This window comes from Pteropus alecto, unplaced genomic scaffold, assembly GCF_000325575.1.
Source record: "Pteropus alecto unplaced genomic scaffold, ASM32557v1 scaffold177, whole genome shotgun sequence".
Taxonomy (NCBI): domain Eukaryota; kingdom Metazoa; phylum Chordata; class Mammalia; order Chiroptera; family Pteropodidae; genus Pteropus; species Pteropus alecto.
Window position 1 is genome coordinate 4,469,382 of NW_006442207.1, and position 22,361 is coordinate 4,491,742.

A 22,361-nucleotide genomic window follows, 5' to 3' on the forward strand; every position below is an offset into this window, starting at 1 on the left:
ACCCTTCACTTTGAAAATTAGCGGAGTTTAGAACAAAAGAATGAATCCATGGGACAAAAAAAAGGGGGGGCTCAATTTTTTCATTTTTTTTAAAGTCCGCCTCTTAGACCGGGACCAGCCGATTCGACACAGCATTGGCGGCGGGGAAGCAGTTCCCGCCAAGACAGGAAAGGTAATGGAGCTGGGATATCCTCTGGGGAGGGGCTTTTTATTAAAAGTTGAGAGGGATCGGTAGATGGTTTTGGCTTACACACAAAAGCAATATTTCGTAGCTCTGCAGTACTGAAAGTGCGGGCGCGAATAGATTGTCAGCCGAACAGGAGGGAGGGGGTGCGAAGGGGAGCGGACGCAGCTGGAGCTGCTGGGGGAGGGGGATGGTGGTGGCAGGTGGGCGGCGGGGATCCCTGAGGGCGCGCCTCTGTCACCAGGAGGGAAAGGCCGTGATTGCTTTTATGGAGCGGGCTGTGCTAGCAGTTCTTTCGCTCCCTGCCCTGGAGATGGTAAGGCCTCGCTCACTTAACTTTGCACCCTCCTGGGTCCAAGGTGAAGGTAGAGCCCCTGGAGGCATCGGGCTGGTGGAGGGAGGAGGGCTAGAGTTAAGAGTGTGGCTGGCCTCAGTGCAGGCACGACTTCACATATTTCAGTTTTATTTGTTTATTGTGCAGTGTTTGTTCGTTGCTGCCGAAGCAAGATGGTGGAGTACCCAGGAAACTGAAGTTTGTTGAATATCTACGAGGCATTGATAAGGGCAATTAACGTTTATTACGAAACACACACTTATTTGATTATGGAATGACTAATGTTAATTAGCAAACTATGGTAGCCATTCAGTGTTTGTACCTGCTGAGTCAGTTGCCCAGGGACCGATGGATTTGTGAGTTACTTGAACCATGTCCAGTTGAACCGATAGGAGCTTTATAACAATTTTACAAAGCTCGTTCTAAAAGTCCCTTTAGAGCTTAATTTTCAAAGTATAAATGATTCTTATGAATCAAATTCTGGAAAAGGCCAAGATACCTGGATGACATAGTAGCCACAATAGAAAACTTCTTAGATGCTACCCCTGGGTAGGTTCTCATAATTTTAATTGTGGTGTAAATGGAACAGCAGGTATAAGGTTTGTAGTTTGCCAGTATATTTATTACCAGCACTTTAGAGTCCCATCAGGTTAGTGAGATTTTCGTTACTTTTTGTCAGCAAAATAATTCCATTAAAAAATTTTGTTATGAGAAATGGACTCTCTAATTAAGATTAGTGCTTAAATGATAAAAATCATTTTTGCCATGTTAGAAGATACTTTTTCTGAAGAAGACATTTGGGAATACAAATCCAAAAGAAGACTAAAACCAATACATCCAAAAAATTGCTCTGAGAATATTCCAAAATCTGTTGAAAAAGCAATAGATGGGAAAAAACGGTCAAAACGAAACAGAAATAAAAGAATTGTGGAAGCTGAAGAGAAGGCGAAGGACCCTGAAATATGTCTTAGAGAAACAGGTAGTCAGCCTTCTGTAGCTTCTAGTCAGAATTCTAGTTGTGAAGATGGTATCCAGCAGTCCCAAGGCACTCCAGGAAAGCACTGTAGGACTCCCAGAAACAAAAAAGTATCTCCAAAGATACGTCCAGTTTATGATGGGTACTGTCCAAACTGCCAGATGCCTTTTTCCTCATTGCTAGGTCAAACACCTCGATGGCATGTTTTTGAGTGTTTGGATTCTCCACCAGTCTCTGAAACAGGTAAGATTACGAAAAGGATAGTGGTCTTTAAATAGACCTGCATTAGGCGGGACGTATCAGTCCAGTGAAACAAGCAATACGCCAATAAACCAAAGAGATGAGACACTGTAAGTATAAATGACCCTAGGGGCAAACAAGGAATGCATTTACCCTTGAGAAGGATAAAAAGATAAGTTGATGGTATAATTGTAAAGAATGTCGCAAACTTGAAAACAGTTTAAATGCATTTTATTTCATGAAAGTCTCCAAACATCTGTTATTTTTCATAAATGTTAATTGAGCACATACCATCCTAGATACTTTCGCTCTGTTTACTTACTTGACTGTCACAAAGACTGCACAGGGTAGGTGGTATTGACATTTTATAGATGTGGGTTCTTGAAAGTTAAACAACTTGCTCATTTTGTTTTCTTTTTTGAAATGGAGTTAGAGACTTATGAACATAGTCCAGTCCTCTAAATGTGGTTATGTTAGATTCATCATACTAATGCACAGTAGGAGGTATTGAGAAAGAATCTTAGATTATTAAGATTTTAATAAAAATGTACCAGTCTGTAACAAAAGTAATGCCGTGTTTTTTATCTTTTAAAATATATAATAAATGTCATGTTAAAAATGTAAAAAATCCAACTTGGAGTATGCAGAGAATGGATCATGATGATTTGTGTATTCTAAACTTACATATACCAGAAATAGATTTTTAAATCTCAAAGAATTAAAATTCAGTAAAATAAAAATAATAGTAAGTATGGCTTTCATGTTAAATATGACTCAGAAGACATTTTATTATTAACCTCGTTATCATTTTAAAGGTCTGCTTGAAGATGCAAAAAAACCTTATTTTAAAATTTGGCATTAACCTTTCTATAGAAGTGTAACAAGTGAAAGCTTCATCAAATGCTAGTAATTTGCTTTTAAGTGGCTTAAAAATCAGAAATAGAATTTGGAGTCCCATGGTCAACACCTCAGGGTGAAATGTCTTATAGATAAAGCCACATCAGAGATTTTTCTTTGCTTTTTTTTTTTTTTCTGACTATACTCTTTTGAATAGAATCTCAGATGGACTCTTCTTGAATTGAACTCTATAACATACTGTTATGACGTGATTTTAAGTTTTAAGCAATGTAGTCTTCTAATTTAATGTAACATCTTTTTTTTGGCGGGGGGTGGGGGGATCATTTTCTTATAAACTTGAAAATGAACATACAAGGGAATATGCCAAGATGGTTTACAGAATATTTCTCAACGATGATGATATGATGGGGTTTGGTTTCCAGATTCTTAAAACCTTATTATTAACATTTATCAAATTGAATTTCACATCTTAGAACAGACTCTAAATTGGCCAGGGTATGAACAGATATAATTAAGATTATTATTGTTATTGTATTCAGTGTGAATATTAAATAATGGAATCCAGTTCGGTACTACAATTGTCATAATCTGTGTTGCTTGATAAGGTAAAAATTGGGGTAGAACTATAGTTCTTTGAGAAGCATACCAGTCTCCTTTATTCTTTATTGTCTGAGCGATAGTGAACTAGTGAAACTGATGGTGTCGGTTTGTAGTATGTGTGTAAGAAATACGTAATGCAAGCATGACGTGGATTTTGAAGGACCTCATAATTGTGAGAGTTACTTAGGGGGGGAAAAAAGGTGTTAGTCTTAAACATTTTTTTGAGAAAATATTATTTGAAAAGAAATTTAAGAGTATTTGATTGAAAAATAATAACTAGCACCTTGAAAAACCATACTAGATTACTGTTATTTTATGCTGACCTTTTGATTTGTGTAAAGATAGCTATTGTCCTAAGGCCTCAAAGTAGGGCTGATGACTATCTACTTATGTGTTAATGTATAGTGCTGATGCAGTCAAAACTTAGTCTGTGTTTGATCCTATAATACTTTTTCTTTATTAAAATTTTCAGAGTGTCCTGATGGTCTTCTGTGTACCTCAACAATTCCTTCTCATTACAAGAGATACACTCACCTCCTGCTTGCTCAAAGCAGGGCTAGTAATAGTCCTGTTAGCAGTCCATCACATGGGTTAGTTGGTAGTTATAGTGAGACTAAGTCAGGCCTTCTTTGTAACCTTGAGGAAAGATGGTCTCTGTATCAGAAACAAACTGAGAACTTAAAACATGTTTCAACTGATCCCTTGATGATGACACAGTGTCTGAGAAAATCTCAGTCTCCAACTGAAAGCAATAAAACAATTTCCTTTTCAACAAATATCCAAACATCCCAACAAGCTCCACAATTTGTGCAATGTGTAAATAATAACAAACTGGTAGGAATTGGTTTGCCTCTTGCTGAAGAATTAGGTAGCCAAAACAATTCAGAACACATAAATTTGCCATTGCCAAAGAATGATTTTAGCGACTGCGATATCTCCTATTCTCCACTTCAAAGTGATGACGAAACTTACGATATAAATGGAAAGCTGGATGATTCACAACCTGAACTATTTTTTACAGAAAACTCTAAAGATGGCAGCCTAGAGGAAGATGACAACAGCTGTAGTTTGTTTGAAAAATTCCATGGTCCCTTACTGAAGGACCAGGAGAAGAGCTGCCCCAAAGTGAATAGCTTCTTAACTCAAGATACATACAATGAGGAATTGTATAATAACAAAACTCTAAATGATCCGTCTCAACTTATTTTCCAAAATGAGGGCATTATTTTGCATCATGATCTAGCAAATACCGATGATAATTTTTTATTGTTTCCACCTGCATTAGCAGGGGAGCTTGCTTCTAGTTATCAAGCCACTAAGGCAAAAGCTGATGAGCCACAATTTCACTTATGTCTGTCAAATAAACAGAAACAGGTAACTGAAGAATCAGCTGTTTATAATCAAATTTCTCTTCCATTAATTGAAAGTGAACTGTCAAAATCTTTTGAAAGCCAGGGAGGAGGGTGTCATTCTTTCCATCCAACCCAAAGTAAAGTTAGAGAATTATCAAGTAAGAACTTCAGTGCTAAGAACAGTACCAGCTTAGTATGTTCCTGCAGAAAGGCATTAGATGGTATGCTAGGCAGTAAAGCTATGGTTTTAAATGCAGAAACATTTTCTAGCACACCTACTGCTGCAAAGTCTTTGAAAATGTTGCCATCTAGTCCTAAGTGTAATGTAACACAACCTTCTACCAAGGTAATGAAGCAAATGGATATAGGTGTGTATTTTGGTCTACCACCCAAAAGAAAAGAAGAGAAATCGATGAGGGAAAGTGCATTAGAAGGGATGGACTTAAATCCCGTCGTAAGTCCTAAGGAAAGGAGGTCCCGGCAGCGCAAGAGAAAAGCAGAAAAATCTCTAAGTGATTTAGAACTTGATGCAAAGAGTTTACATGAGAATTGGCAATCTGTGGAACTTCCTAGTAAAAGATTACAGTGGCAAAGAAAGAGACGTAAAAAGTCAGATTCACTACAGGAAGAAACACAGAAGACAGATCACCTCAGTAACAGGACAGAAGCTGGAAGAGTCCGTTTAAGTAAAGAGAAAGTCTTCATAAAATCAGCTTCTGGCGGGCTGCACAGAGGCAACATGAAAATCCCAGAGTCATCTAATGCAGGAGAATTGAGAAAAAGGACATGTCCATTCTATAAGAAAATACCTGGTAAGCTGAAATATCAATGCTTAATGTATGTACAGAGAATGAACTTTTTTGAATTTCACATTCGTTGCCCATGTTGTATGTTTGTACATGAAACAATTTTTTGTTTCCTTTGTTTTTATACTTCATCAACTTGTAACATAGATTTTGTGTGTGTGTGTGTGTGTGTGTGTGTGTGTGTATGTGTATGTATTTAATCGTTTTCCCTCCATTCAGTAAAATTTTATTAAACATTCTATATGGAAGGAAGATACTATACATAGTGTGTAACTATTACAGATTTGACAGACTAGTAAACATCAGCTTAATACAGAAAGAGGAAGTGCTCTCTGTAAGTAACAAATAAAAGACAGTCTCTAAGCACTTAAGAGAAATGCAAAGAACTAAATAGCTTCAAAGAAGGAAAATGCCACAGGTCGTACAGGTCATAAATGCCAGACATTTTAAAACCATAGAATAACTTAGTTTTTCAGGCTTTTCACAGTGGTTTCTCGTGCATTTATAGATGAGTTAGTAGAAAAATCTGTGGTGAAATTAATTTTATTGTTAAAGAAACCAATAACTTCTGAAAAAAAAATAAAATAAAACTGCCAAAATACATTTGGTTGCAGAAAGATTTTGAAGAGTGTTTTATTGCTGTTCTACAGCTATAATTTGTTCAAAATATTTAGAGAAAGCACTTATGTACATTATACTACTAGTTTTGTTTTTCATAATTGTTCCGATTGAATTTCTGTGTTTTCAGTGAATTGGTATGCCATGTGTTGATAAATCTGAATAGAATTGCGAAGGTTTGCTTTTTACTTGCATGTCACAGTCAGCATACTTGGATATTTCATGAATACATTTTTGAATAGCTCAACCTTATTATTACTATTACTTCTCTAGGGATTGTTTTTTAGGCATTTTTTTTCTTGCCTCCCTCCCTCTCCTCCATCCCGCCACCCCCAGCAATGAAATACTGATATACTGTTTTTCTGTTACTGTACTGTGGCCCTTTGGAGGGCCACAAACTATTGTGATATGTAAGATATTTTGAGTCTTCAATCCTTTTTATCCCCTTAGAAGCATATCACTATCCCCCACCGAGAATTCACTTTTTAGAAGTTAGCATTCTCCTTTGCTGTTTTGCAGAAGTAAAGGAATTTTGGGGTCCAGTAAGTATCAGGAAAATATTCAAAGAAATCATGTTCAAAATAAAACAAAGATGTAATCGTTTTGTACCTTCGCATTTTGGCTTTTTTTTGTATAGTTATTCATTTTTAATAAGCCTATACTGGGATTTTTAGTAGAAACTGACAAGACTCATTTTCATCTCTAGTATCACCTTTTGCTGAATTAACGTGGTATAAGTTTTAAATTATAAAGTTAAATTAGCGGTGAAATGTGAAGATGTTAGAGGGTTAAGTGTTTATCATCAAATTGGATATCTTTTACTTTGTTAGCTATTGCTCAAACAGCTGTGTTGGTGTTTTCATTGCAGGAACTAGCTTTACAGTTGATGCCTTTCAGTATGGGTTGGTTGAAGGTTGTACAGCCTATTTTCTCACACATTTTCATTCTGATCATTATGCTGGATTGTCTAAAAACTTCACATTTCCTGTTTATTGTAGTGAGGTAAGTTTTAGTATTTCAAATTCTGAATTTATAGAATGCAATGAATTTCTAAGCAATTTGGTTAAAAAAGAATCATTAAAAGTATAAGATCTATCATTCTACTAGACGACGTATGAGAAAACAGATTCCACATTGAGATTCTAAAATGTGTTATTGTCAGTTGTTACAATAGTTTTTTTTAATATATGCTTTGTTGTATGGAAACAATAAACTAGTTCACAATGTACTAAAAAAAACCTAAGTTTCATTTAATAATCATTTATCGAGTGTGTAAAAAATATTCAAGGCAAAATACCTAAGGAGCTTACAGCCTTTAGGGAACACATTCATAAATAATACCAGGATGGGATCAGTATTGTAATAGGAAAGTGAACAGAATGCCCAGAAGGGAGAGAAAGGAATGCTTTACGCTATCCCAGGTCAGGTTAAAGAAGGCTTCATGATGAGACAGTGTGAACTGATTATTGAAAGGGGAACATTTCAATGCCTACCACTAAGGGCTTTGGTAGAATTTGATTAAATCTTCAAGCATTCTTGAATTATCCTTTTTACAAACAACTGAGGCTTGGAAAGGTTAAGTGACATGCCCCAACTCATGGAGCTAGTAATGGCAGAGCCAGAATTTGAATACAGCTCTGTCTGATATCAGAACCAGGCAGATGAAAGAGAGGAGAACATTCCAAGTAGACAGTAGAGTTTGTTATAAAGGCACAGACATCTGGGAAATAGAACCATCGCCGCCACTTCAAATATTTCAGAATGGCTAAATAAGACATAGGAAATAACAGGAGGTAAACCTGCAGGGGTCAGATCATGAACTGTTTGTCATGCCAGGGATAGACTTTTCATAGGTGAGTAAGAGCTGGTGATATTGTTTAAGCAGAATCATGACAGTCATTTTAGGAAGTTTTTCCTGGCACTCTGGAGGGTTTACATTGAATATTAAGTGGGAGAGCAGGGAGATGATTAAGATGCTTAGGTTCTAAACTAGATAGGAAATAAAATATTTAGTATTTTGCTGGATCAAAGATAAGCACGTCCTGTTTTGCAGATAACTGGCAATTTGTTGAAGAGCAAACTTCATGTGCAAGAACAATATATCCATTCATTGCCAGTGGACACTGAATGTGTAGTGAATGGTGTCAAAGTTGTTTTGCTTGATGCCAATCAGTAAGTATTAAAGTTATTTTAATAACAGCCTATTTTTTAAATATTCAAAAGGAAAACACGTTAGCATGGTTATTTAAGAACTTTTTTCTTGGAATAGGCTTGATATTTCCTAAAACTTGAGTTAAACACGTTTCTCCTTTTGAAAAAAAAAAATAGTGTACCCAATTACAGAATCAGAGTGTAAATGTAGAGATCTTCTGTTATCGAACCCATTTTTTTAATCCAATTTAAATTACTATGCTTGACATGAGACTCCTTAAAAAAAAAAAAGATACGTTAACATATTACTGCTGTTTTTAAGAGATAACCTTTTACCATTTCCTTTAATGTCACATATAAATTAGCAGCTTGTACTTCATTAAGATATCAGGATTTTCTTTTTCCCTTTAAGTAATTCTTTAGTCTTTGATACTAAAGACTTGGAAGATTTTTTTCTTGGAAATGCAGGTTTTCCTCTTTCTCTCATTTTTAAAAAAATTTAAAGTACTATCAGTATTCACATTGCAAAAATGCAACTTTCAACTATGCTTTTTACTTTTTTTTCATAGACTGGTAGCCTCATGTACCTTAGAAATCATAGATGCTTCGAGAATTCAAATTAAGACAAATCTAGGATTCCTAAAATCTAGGCCAGTATCTTTCTTCAGTTTGCCTTGAAGTTATCGTCTGCTAATTTTGCTGCTGTTTCTTTTTTTAATCACTGGTTAGGACAACTCACGTTCTGATTTTTTTTTTTTTGGTCGGCTTTATTCAGGTATAATTTACATAAATGACCCATTTTAACTGTTTGCTGTGTTTTGACAAAAGTGCACACCCGTGTAATTCCTGCCATGATAAAAATATAGAAACATTTTCCAAAATGTTCCTGTGTTCTTTCAGTCAGTCGTCTGGCCCAGAAAAACACTGATCTATTTCTTAGCACTATGGATTAGATTTGTCTTTCTTAGGGATTCATCTAAATGAAATCATAGAATATCTGCTCTTTTATGTCCAGTTTCTGTTACTTATCATGTTTTTGAGAGTCGTTCATGCATTGTGTATATTATATATTAGTAGTGTATTCCTTTTTATTACCAAGTCGTATCTCTTGTAAGGACACACTACAGTTTGTTTATCCACTGAACTCTCGATGTACCATTGATTTTAGTTTATTGACTTTGTATCCTGAGATCTTGCCAGACTTGCTCATTAGTTGTAGGTTTTTTTGTATATTCTTGAAAATTTTTCTGCATGTACGATCATGTCATCTGTGAATAAAGACAATTTTGTTTTACTTTTTACTTTCCATTTGGGATGTTTTTTTTCTCTCCTTTATTGTACAGGCTTACACCTTTAGTACAATGTTGAGTAGGAGTGGTGAGAGCAGACATACTGCTTTGCTCCTGATCTTAAGGAGAAAAGCTTTCAGTGTATCTATTGAGATGATTATATAATTTTTCTCCTTTATAATGTTAACATGGTAAATTGCAATGATAGACTTTTTTAACGTTAAGCCAGCCTTGCATTGCTGTGATAAACCCCACTCAGTCTTCATGTTATTACTCTTTTTTTAAAAATTTGTTGGATTTGATATGCTAATATTTTGTTAAGGAATTTTATGCCTTTTCATGATGGGTATTGGTCTATATTTTTTATATTGCTTTTGTCTAGTTTTGATTTCAGGGTAATACCGGCCCTTCTTTATTTTCTGAAAGATGTCGTGTAGTATTGGTATTATTTCTTCCTAAAATGTGTGATAGAATTTCCCAGTAAAATCATTAGGGTCTGAAGTTTTGGGACAGGGAGGTAAGGGGACAGTTTTTATTACAAATGTAATTATTTCTTGTGTTTTCTTAAAATTCAAAATTAAAGTTCCTTGTACTTTGGCAGTAATTTCCAAACCCCATTGTGTCAGGGGTCCCCAAGACCATCTTTAAACTCAGTGGTTCACTAGGAGGACTCACGGGACTCAGCAAAGCTGTTAAACTTGTGGTTACAGCTTATTACAGATTAAAATTAGCAAAGGGAAAAAGCAAATGGGAATGAACCCAGGAGAAACTAGGCACAGTTTCCAGGTGTTCTCTTCTAGTGGAGTGGCACAGACGTGCTTAATTTTCTCAGCAACAACATGTAACAACACATGAAGTGTTGCCAATCAGGGAAGCTCACTGGAGCCTTGTTCAGGGTTTTTATTGAGGACCAGTCAAGGATGCATGGAATACCACGTGACTGACCTCAAGCTACTTAGACTCCAGTTCCTTACAGCAAAAACAAGCAATCGCTGCAGATCACATTGTTAGCATAAACTGCCTGATGACACTGGTAACACATGGCCCAGTGCCTCAGGCATGCACAATGCACTCTTATGAGCGGAATATTCCAAGCACTCAGAACTCATCTCCCAAGAGCTAGTCTTAAAGACAGGCCTTTCCTGGGAATGTGTGCTGTTTGAGCAACCCAGGGCTACTGAATTAATCCCTTCCAGCACACCAATTTTTATGATTTAAATTTCCTTAAAGTGCTAGATTTTCTATAGTATAATGCTTTGTCATTGTGATCAGCTAATAAAGTATACTAACTTGATATTGAAATAAGTACTCTTCCTTTAGTTGCTTTGCCCGTGTTAAGAATATTTTTGACATGTTTGTGTTCAGCTGTCCAGGTGCCGTCATGATCCTTTTTTATCTTCCTAATGGTAATGTCACATTACACACGGGAGACTTCCGAGCAGATCCCACCATGGAACGTTCTCTTCTTGCTGGCCAGAAAGTCCACACGCTTTACCTAGATACCACGTAAGAGAGGCTTTCTTTGTGTGCTGCTTTTTCCCATGACAACATTTGCCCTGTGTATTATGAATAATTGGAACATTTGTTTAGCTAATCAAAATGATGGCTTTTGTCAGTGATCATTTCAAGGCTATTTATCAGAGGGATGCTGTTTGAAAAAAAAAAACACATTTTCTTAAGGACAAAGTTGGGATTACATGTCTTAACTGACTATAGCTCATTTTTTTTTTAAATTTCCTTTTGAAAACATGGTTTGTCTGGGAATCCTATTATTGAAACAAGGAGGAAAATTTGGGGGTCAGATTTTAGGAAAGCACCTTTTTAAGGTTATCCTTTCAAGGTATCTGTAACTATTAAGTATAACTGAAAACTGAGGCCAAAATACGATTCTATTTCAGAGTATTCAGAATTTGCGCTTTTCTCAAAAAGGTAATTCATAAGTGACAACTTTGACTTACTAAGTGCTATAAACATAATGGTATAAACCAAAATTTTTTTATTATTAAAGTACCTCAGCAATTTGTTACAAATTATGTTACCTATTTCAGCCTGTTTCAAGGAGAAGTGAGTTTGTATGGCATGTTTTAGTAAAAGATGGTCTTTTCACATCCAATTTGCTAACACTAATTTTTCCATTTTGTATGTACATATTAAATACTAGATATATTAAGAAAATAAGTTTGTTTTTTTAAAAAAAAGAAACCTTTTCTTGTTACTTAGTACTATTTTGTATACAATTCTGAATTTCTTTGGGTTTTTATAAGAGAAAAGACAAAATTGTTTCTCTATTCCGATGGCTGACCAGCAAAACAATTTTGAAAATTGGGAAAATATTTCTTTGGTGTTTGTACTGTATGACTTTTTTAGTGATAAAACACTTAATTTTCATTTCAAATATATATAAAGTTGTCTATATATAGGGTTAGTTTTTCATTGGGTGTTATTGTTTTGAAGTAGACCCAACTGGATTTGTTATATTCCTGTAATGCTATATATATTTCTATATCTTCTAAGAAGAGAACAACTATGCGAATGTTAACTGACTTAAAACTACACTAAATTCATGTTTTGTTTCATTATTTTAATAATTTTCTTTACTATATTAGACTTTAGTCCAAAAATAATTCCTATTTATAGTATTTTATTTGATAATGATTTAAAAAATTAAAAAAAAGATATTGAGGTTTATAATTCACAGCTAAAAGAGTTGGCTGGCTAGAAATATACTTGAAGAAAAAAAGGCAGTTTTTTTTTATTCGAAGGTGGTAAAAGAAACAGTGAAAAAAAGTATACTGAAAATGCATACTTCAATCATAAATTATCAATAGCTGGTAAATATTTTAATCATAGGCAATGAGATAACTTGCAGTGGTGTAAGTATATTATACTGCTGTTATGTGTAATATTGCTAAAGCTTATTTTTTAAAATAGCATCTAATTTAATGCTATGGCTTTCTTGTTGCTCTTTTTAATAAGTACCACATTTCCATATTACAGATACTGTAGCCCAGAATACTCCTTTCCGTCTCAGCAAGAGGTGATCCAGTTTGCCGTCAACACTGCCTTTGAGGCTGTAACTCTAAACCCACGGACTCTTGTTGTCTGTGGCACTTATTCTATTGGAAAAGAGAAAGTCTTCCTAGGTGGGTGTTAGCTGTATCTAATTTACATTAATATATTATAAAGATCAGCTTCTTTTTGCATAAAGCCCTGTCAGTCTCTATTCTTGTACTTGATATTTATTTCCTGAAATGATTCAATATTACCTTCGAAGTTGAAGGAAAATTTGATACAGTCTGATTCATTTACACTTTGAAAGGCTTAACCTAATGGAAGCATTTGGTAAGTGTGTTTATGGCAGCCTTTATACCTACAAAATGTTTATAGAGCAAATGCCCACGCTACATTAGTATTTAAATAAACTTTGAAAGATGACTAGTGCATAGTTGTATTACTGCATTCTTTGATGAAAACCATCAATTCTTAGAGAATACTTTTCATTTTTGTTCCTAAATGATTTTTGGATATGTTAACTATAGTTTGTCTAGATAGTTTTGTGTTATTTTGTACAGTATTTTCCATTTCTTCTTAACTATGGTCACATGATGTCAAACATTAAGATATGTAATGATGAAGCCAGGGTTTTAACTCCTCTAAATTTGGTTTCTTCCATCCTTCTACCCCTTTCTATACATATTTTGCAGTTTTTAAATACTAGGTTTTAAAAAATAAATTCCTTGGTTTTCCCACAATTTATTCCACACAGTCAACTAACAAAATTATTCAGCCTTTTTGTGATATTATGACAATGTAAATGTTTTACATTTCTTTTTATTTGGTAAATCTTTATTTTAAAATTTAAGTTGTAATTTTATTATTTTTCTTATAAGCTGTAATTTTACTATTTTTAACCTTTTCCTTTGCCTACAGCCATTGCTGATGTTTTAGGTTCTAAAGTGGGCATGTCCAAAGAAAAATATAAAACATTACAGTGCCTCAATATACCAGAAATTAATTCCCTCATCACTACAGACATGTGCAGTTCACTGGTTCACCTTCTTCCAATGATGAAAATTAATTTTAAGGTAAGCATTCCAGAGGTATATCTTTTGAGGATGAACTAGAAAAGGTGATCTGATGATCGTAAACTAGAATGCCATTTACCTGCATTTCACATAGAGGAATTCATTTATAACGAAATCACCTATGGTAAACTTTGCCCTAGAAAATTTCTTAAGGGGAATTTAAAATGTTAGTTTTTTGTGGATGCAGCTCTATAATAATTCATATGCCCACCAGGAGTTTGGGAACTAGTGAGCTGTCATAAGGGAAGAAACAAAAGTAGAAAAATATACAACTGTCTGGTCATTCAGACCTGTTCTTAAGCTCGTTTTCCAGTTCTTCCTGGATGAGTGGAGAAAGGAGTGGAGAATTCTGAGAAGTTCTTACTTTTCTTCAGATCTATTCTGTGTTAATATTAAGCCCCTATAATATTGATATCTGTTAGAAATTTACTTGTGAGAATTAAATATAATACTGAGGCACATCCTAATAGGAAGTTCTAGTGTTAGTTCTGAGGTATAAATTGAGATATATAAGATGTGACTTCACTGTGATTCAGAGGGCTTATTTGTCAGATTTATTTATATACTAAGATTTATTCCATTTGCTGACATTTTGACACCCAGCAATGGAATACATCAAACCCGTGTATTAAAAACTATTCAAAATATACTGTACACAGAAAATGTATTTTCACTCTTGCTCTGACATCCGTGAAATAATTTTTATGGAACTTTTTGAAATAGCCTAGGATGCTGATTACTGTATCTATCTTATAAATAATAATACTTCTATTGTATAAAGAAAGTAAATATTTGAGATCTATCCCTTGAATAAGGAAATTCTAACTGCTATAATTACTCCTTTCTTCATGAGATTAGGGTAAAATTTTTATGGCCTATTTTCATGGGTATATAATTCGTAAGAAATTTGAGGGATAATCAGGTCAGAGTTTGGTCCATTGGTGTTTTAGCCAGCCTTGCAAACTTGTTTTAAATTTGGGAGGCATCCAATTTGTGTGGAGCTAATGAGATGTTGATTAATCATAAAATAAACACAAATGTCCCAAGGAAGCTATAACATATTTGTATTATTTTTGTGTTAGTTTTATTTCCTCCTTAGTTTGTTCTATTTGAATAAATTATCCATTTAGGAGGACAGTGGAAGTGGAGGAGTCAGTTTTATGGAAATGAAAGGACTAAAGCTTTTTAAGAAAGTGTTTCAAGATGCCATATGCCGCAGAGAGGTCACGTGAGGAGAGAATGGCAATTTGACAATTAGAATATCTTTGGTGACCTGTACAAGAACCGATTCAGTGAAAAGATGTTAGAGGAAGCCAGACGGCAGAGGGCTGAGGAATGGATGAGAAGGTATACAGATGACCACCTGAGTGAGAACATACACAAATGGCCAATAAGCCCATGAAAAGAGGCTCAATATTGTTAGCCATCAGGGACTGCAAATCAAAACCACAGTGAGACAGCACTTCACACTTACAAGGATAGCTATATTAAAAAAAAGAGAGAGAGCGTGCCAGTTGTTGGTGAGGACGTGGAGAAATTGGAAGCTTGGTGAAATTGGAAGCTTGCAAAGTGGCGCAGCCGCTATGGAAAACAGTTTGATAATTTCTTAAAAAGTTAGACATGGAGTGACCATATCACCAGCAATTCCAGTCCTAGGTATGTGGCCAAGAAAATTGAAAAATTTCATAATATCATCATTTATAATAGCCGAAAAGTAGAAACAACTCAAATGCCAATCAAATGATGACAAACAAAATGTGACATGTCCATAAAATGGAAATATTATTCAGCTATAAAAACGAATGGAGTACTAAACATACTACTCTGTAAATGAACCTTGAGAACGTTATACCAAGCGAAAGAAGCCAGGTCACAAAAGGCTATATTTTATATGATTCCATTTATATGAAATGTCCAGAATTGGTAAAACTGTAGAGGCAGTAAGTAGATCGCTGGTTGTCAAGGCTTGAGGAAGAGGGAATGGAGAGTGCTGATGGGTACGGTGTTTCTTTTTCGGGTGCTGAAAATGTCCTAGAATTAGATAGTTGTGATGGCCATACAACTTTGTGAATATACTAAAAACCACTGAAGTGTCTGCCTCGAAGACAAAAACATGAATGAATGAACGAATGGAAGGTGAGGGACAGGAGAGAAGCAGCAATAGAGCATGGCTGTGAAGAGGAGCCACATGTGTTCACAGCCAGGGGGAGGTGCACAAAAGGGAGTTTGTTAGCTGTAAGAGATGAGGGTTTTTACACAGTGATATGGAGAAAGCGAAGATACATGAGAGAGGAGAACAATTAATGAAGTTAACTTTCTGAGAAGGATCTGGAAATAGAGGTAGAGGGATTCATTAGCCTCAAACAGGAAGAGGGCCTCCTCTTCCTCTCTGACAATTCCCTTGCAACATATAAATTTATAGGTTGTTTGTACTGATACACATTACTTTCTTTTAGAGATCATATATATGTAGATCCAAACTTAAGAATTAAATCTTCAAATAATAAACCCAAGTACAATTTTTTATCCAGGAATTCAGATCAGTTTTAACGTCTCAGAAATGTTCATTTGAACCTGTTTGGTGTTTTTGTTGTTGTTTTTGAAGCTAGCGTTTTTGAAAAAAGAATGATGTGAAATCATTGTTTTTTTCTGTATTTGTCATCTGTTGTTGGTATTGCCTTCAGGAGACCTTCCTCTTCCTCCAATAAAGTTAACCAGATGTTAATGACATTTTTGACGATTTCTTATCTTCAAAACACAGATGGAGCAGAAGCTGCTGGTTACCATGAAGCTATATTTTAGCTAGTACTTGAAGCTTTTTTTTTACCAGCCAAAAATAGTTTTGTTGCATCAGAGCTAATGACTTTTTTGAAAATATATCCTGATAGAGTTTCCAGAGTTTCTAAGACATGCTTGAAAGCCTTAAACCCTATGAGTAATACCTTTCATGCTATTTAGTTCAACAACTCAAATTTATGTATGTAATATTAAAGTTGACTACCACCCTGATTTAAACTTGATTCACTGAATATGGTAAAACATTATGACAGTAATCTTACAGATGATTACTTGCATACTGAAAAAAAGTCCTAGTGGCATATACCAAAAGCGTTTTCATCACAAACTGGTTACCAATAAACAGGGAGACAAAGTCATAGAACTTTATGCTGAATAAATCAAATTACCCATGATAGTGGTTCTCCAGTTGTGTGTGGTTAATGAATGACTAGTGGCCATTGGCAGATCTTTCTGTATGTTTGGCTTATGTGATAATGCCGTATGTTTTTGTTTGTGGCACAGGTTAATGGTATTTTTGTGTTAACTAATTTGTCTCATGAAAAGCAGAAGTTACTTCTCATTTAATTCTCCTGAGTGTTTTTGCAGAGACAAGTAAGAATGGATAAGTTTGATACCTATATTGAAAGTTGTGGTATTACATGTATAATTGCTGTAAACCTCAGTTTCCTATTTGTGAGGACAAGGGGAGTAAGATTAGTAATTGAGCAAGTAGCATTACGTTAGCTAGGGGGAGGTCAGTAGTTGGTAAGAAATATGACTGGTAAGAAATGACTAAGTATTCTTGTATTGACTTCAAATTAATAAAAAGTCATTGTTTGATACAAAGAAATGATTGTTATTCATCAGTGAAATATAAATATCTGATAAAAATAAAATGTTCAGCCTCTTACTAGTAATCAAAAATAAAAGTAAAACAACAATGATATATTTGGCTTCTACCAGATTCTACCATTTTTTAAAAGGTAGTATTTCTGTGTCGACATTCAGAGAAATTTGCACTCTCATCCACTTGGATAATAGTAGAAATTAGGGGTTAATCCTTTAACTCAACAATTCCATTTTTAGGAATTTATACTAAAAAATGAGTCCTTTGTGAAGAGGTCAATCTGTAAGGCTCCTAGGTGCTGATGGAGAAATAGATGATGAGAGTTAGAAAACGTTAAGAAAGGGCAGATGGTTTCCATGGGGGAAAAAAAGACTCAGAAGGTAGGGTTTCTGGACTGTCTGTCCCTTAGGCTGTCAGCTTCCAGAAGGTGAAGGCTGTGTCTGTCCTCTACCACTCTGACACCAGCACCTGGCCTTAATAGTGGAGCAGATATTTACTGGACGAGTGAACAGGTAGATGGATGAATAGATACCAGCATCTTTTAGATAATAGTTCAGAGAATGTATGATTTAGGAAAAAAAAGGAGACTTGGAAATCCAAGATGACACTGTGTGCAGTTCAGGTTTTTTATTTTAAAATAAAACTAGAATTTTATTATAAATTTACACTAAGGCTTTGTAACTCTGGGTATAGGCTTAAGACCAAAGTGTTAGACTTTTTTTATATTCTTTGTGCTGTTATTATCTTTAATTGGATTTCTTTTATCTTTCAAAGATTGAACTTTGGTTATTGAATTTCTAAGAATTTTATCAAATGTCATCACTTATAATGACTTTAGTTTGGAAAGTTCTGTATCCTATTCCTGATTTGTTAGGGAAGCACATTACTTCCAATTGTAGCAGCATGAGAAGTTTTAATATTTTCTAGTTCGTATTTAAAGGCGGAAAGAATTCCTGAGGAGACTACTGCTATGCATCCTTAAAATGTATGTCTTTTGTCGAGTACATAAAATTATTTCCCTCTCACTATCCATCTGTCAGTTCTCTTTTGGTGTAATGTATGGGGATATGTTTGGATTAATGTTTGCCAATGGTAATAATATTAGCTGTAATAGGAATTCTGTTAGATACATACTAGTATCTCTAATATTAACATCCTCGTAGTAGTAGGATTTGGAGAGGTTTTTTTTAGTAGCTATCCGAATTGTAATTTTTAAAATACACAATTACTTAAGTTTAAAGTTGCCTCATCTTACTTTTTTTAAAACATGTACTCAAGCATGTTTAAGTTTAGATAAGGAAATGGGAAAAGATTTTTTTTTTCCCCCTAGTGATTTTATTTATTTGGAAGCACGAGCTAGATTGTTGCAAGCTAATGCTTACCAAGTGGAAACTCTCTGGGACTGTGCCGATGGAACATCTTTAATCATTCTGTTTTATTCATATAACCCGTCTTCACTGATCATTAAATCAATATCCTGTTTTTACTTACCAGGGTTTACAGAGTCATTTGAAGACGTGTGATGGGAGATATGATCAGATTTTGGCTTTTCGACCTACAGGATGGACACATTCTAATAAGTTAACGAGTATAGCAGATGTTATTCCCCAGACCAAAGGAAACATTGCAATATATGGTATAACTATTAAATTTTCTCACTTTTAATGTTTGTAATTACTTTACATTTTTAAGAAGAGCTGGAAAATTAAAATGCGAGGAAAACAGGCACGAAAGAATCTTTAATAATTCAAGAGTTTCAAATCGCTCTGTGTACTCTAAACCTATTTAATTCATTGCGAACTGATATAAAGGAGTATGATCATAGTAAATAGACATGGCTAATACAGATCATTTATTTGCGACCAGTGATACGTAGAGAAAATTATAGAACTACTCGAAGGGAGGGATGGCACCACTGTGTACTGGAAGTTTAGATGACACTGTGACAATGGATTAGAAATGATGACAACCAGAGTTATAGATGTGAAATTTTTCATTTCTTGGAGGAGCTTTACCATTGTCCTCAAAAATTGGCTTATTACATGAATGGCTGATGGAAACAGTTTTGATATGTCACTAGTCTGGTGACTTTCAGCCTCTGAAGACCCTCATTTACTCAGAACAGGACCCTCTTTTCACCATGGTACTTGATCTTCAGTAAGGAAGATCAAGGGATTTTTAGGATTTCATTTTTTTCTTTTTGCTTATTTTTTATGTAGACGAAGCTCGGAAACTGGAATCGGCTTACTTGTTCTGGAGATCAAGAGTCTCCTGCTTATTGTTCTTCAAAATTTACTCATATTTCTTCCATGATTTTTCTGAAATTCACAGCTGAGCTAAGTGCTCAAATGGAAGAATTATTTAAAAAGAAAAGCCTCATTATAAATAAGAACCTATGTAAATGCATATTATTGTCTACAAAGAAAATGGATTCTTTTAATGTTCAAAGCTTTCATATTTTAATGTTTAATCCATAAAATAACGATTTTTTTTTAAAACAGAAATAAAGCATCAAGGGGGTTTTGACAAAAATACTCTGGATTGCTTTCCTTTTCTACTTTATTTTATTTTGGGCTTGTACATTTAAAAAAAATTAATTCGATTTTTAGTAGGCAATATCTTTTTTTGTGTGTTCCAGGAATTCCTTATAGTGAACACAGCAGCTACCTAGAAATGAAACGGTTTGTTCAGTGGCTGAAGCCCCAGAAAATCATACCTACCGTGAATGTTGGCACCTGGAAATCCAGGAGCACCATGGAGAAATATTTTAAAGAATGGAAACTGGAAGCTGATTATTGATGTTACCTGGAAGGACTTAGGTGTATAATTTGTTAGTAGTTAAATTTTTAATGGTATGAAATATACTTTATGTGCAAAAACTCACGAAGGTCATGCATTTAGCTTATTTTCTTATTTACGTTTAAATAATGTGTTCATGGTGCTGAGTGCCTCTCAGCATCATCAGTGATAACTGAGACTGGTCTCCCTAGTATCCTTGATTCTTGCCCCTCCCCATGGGGGCAATTATATTCTGCATCCAGCCTTAAGAGGAAATAAAGGCAGGTTCGGGGACCAAAAAGATTCACTATAATAGATAACTAGATTGAAAACTTATATAAGTAATTATGTATCTTTGAAATTATTTAATATGGGGGATATTTTTATGTGATAAAACTTTCATATAAGTACACTTAAATAAAAAAATAATCTTAAGTTTGCTATGTAGTGTCTTGGTTTTTAGGATTTATAACGTGCTTTTCATGCAATTTTATAAATTTTGATGAAAATAATTATTCATTTTACTCTGAAGAAGATGACTCAGAGAGCCTAGATAATCACTCAATAAAGGATGGAGGAAAGTTTGCATGAATGATGTTTATCTGAACTCTTTACTCAAGATACTGAAGAACTAAAAGTTTAGATTGCTGTATTTTTTTTAAAAAGTGAGATTATATAATTTATTCATGAATCTCGATCTCTCCAATACAGATTAAATAGCTGATCCAAAAATGAAAATTTTAGGCCAATGCATATTAAAAATTTCTTTATAGAGTTTAAATAAGAAAATGGCTAGCATAATGAATTTATTCATGTGTTTCTTGCATTACCTCTAGCAATGAAATTAACTTGGAATTTCTTAATAAATGTTTTTATGGAAACTCATTTTCAGTAATGATTACAGTCACCAGGAGGATATTATTCTCCATGAACTTTATTTTCATAAGCTTATATTTTGCTTTGTATGGAGGTAAGGTCTGTAAGTATCACATGTAGGGGAGGAAAAGCTTTTAGGGGCACAGCGGTAATAAATCCAATTAAACTATGTTCTCAGTTGACTTTATTTACACATGTAAAATATTTTAATTTGGGTTTGGTGCCTTAAGGTTTTTATAAGTTATAAATTATGAGTTATAAGTATAAAAATGTTATATATTCGAGAGAGATTGGTATTTATAACAAAGAGGAAATGGTCAAGTCATTTAGGGTCATTCTATTTTTCCTAGAATTATCATTTTTCACTAGTAAAAAGATTTTTCATGATTTTGAAGGTTTTATTTTGAAAATCCAGTCATGTGATTTAAGAGCAGCCTCGACCTTTTTATCATTTAAAATGCAAACACATCTTTCTACACAGACCACCATTTATGGTGGCTTGGAATGATTTTGTTTCACTGCTGTTGCCGCAGAATATCCAAAACCTCATTTAGGGACCATCCCAGATAGTTTTATAAATAAGTCACAGTCATAACGAAACTTTCCTGGGCTCTGTTGACAGCTGTATATGAGATTCTTAGTTTCAATACCTAACACTTTGGTAGGTTAAAATTTTCAATTTTAAAGTGGAACAAAAGAAGGAGAAATCTATCAACCCAAAATAAGTGGATGATAGCTCTTGAGCATCCCAAACGTGTGTAGAGAAGGAGAAATAGAATGAAGCCAACATAGGGGAAAATGTTTTACTATATATGTATTTGGAACTTTTCAGGAAGCTTCTTTACCATCTTATCTGACATTGAACATTGAACTACCAGATGCAGTGGTAACAGGTGGATTTCAAGTTCTCATGACTTTAATAGGAAAGTATTTTCTACTTGATGTCAATGTCTTTTGAATCTAAGTGATTTAACACTTCATATTTATTAATGTTTTGGTTTTCAGAATAACTAATTTAAATTAATTAGTTAATTTAATAAAACTTTGTTCAGTTATTCAGTTATATTCCTGTGAATGCATTTAGAATTTCCATATTTGTTCCTGAATGACCATCAGTAGTAACCAGACTAAGGTACTAAGAAGAGACTCATCCTCAAGGACCAATCCAAAATGATCTGTCTTGAAAGAGTATTGATAGTGGCATATAACTTCTCTGGTGTTTTTATTACTATCCATTCAGTTCATTTAGTATTGATGCTAGAAAAATTCCAATGAAAAAGTTATTTGAAGTAAGCAAAATCATAAGTTAATGGTTACAGATAATAGAACAGTTTAGTTGTAGAAATTACTTATAACTGAATAGTTGGAAGCTTTTAACTTGGTAATCATTTAAATATGCTAACTATGTTTCATCTTTCTCTTGGTGTCTACCCCTTCCTCTAGAATGTAGACATACTCTGTGTAGTAACTCATTCTCTCTGTATTTTCACAGTCCCATTTTGGTAAGCCAGAAATAATTTATAAATCATTTGTTATGGAGCGTATGCCAGGTATACACAACCAAGTATAACACAAAATGATTATTTTCT

General features: G+C 34.3%; 1 protein-coding gene across 2 annotated transcripts; it reads left to right on the forward strand.

Moving 5' to 3' along the window:
* Positions 1-95: 95 nt before the first annotated feature.
* On the forward strand, positions 96-20,943 carry DCLRE1A (DNA cross-link repair 1A). Of its 2 annotated transcripts, none has more exons than XM_006920847.3 (10): positions 96-172; positions 666-1,737; positions 3,665-5,356; positions 6,837-6,970; positions 8,022-8,140; positions 10,774-10,914; positions 12,406-12,551; positions 13,339-13,493; positions 18,613-18,754; positions 19,757-20,943. In XM_006920847.3, exons 2-10 carry the CDS (start codon positions 1,263-1,265, stop codon positions 19,915-19,917), a joined length of 3,165 nt encoding a protein of 1,054 aa, XP_006920909.1. In that variant the 5' UTR covers positions 96-172; positions 666-1,262; the 3' UTR covers positions 19,918-20,943. The 2 variants fall into 2 exon arrangements, with proteins under 2 accessions (XP_006920909.1, XP_006920910.1); XM_006920848.3 differs by lacking the exon at positions 96-172 and adding an exon at positions 353-500.
* Positions 20,944-22,361: the final 1,418 nt, after the last annotated feature.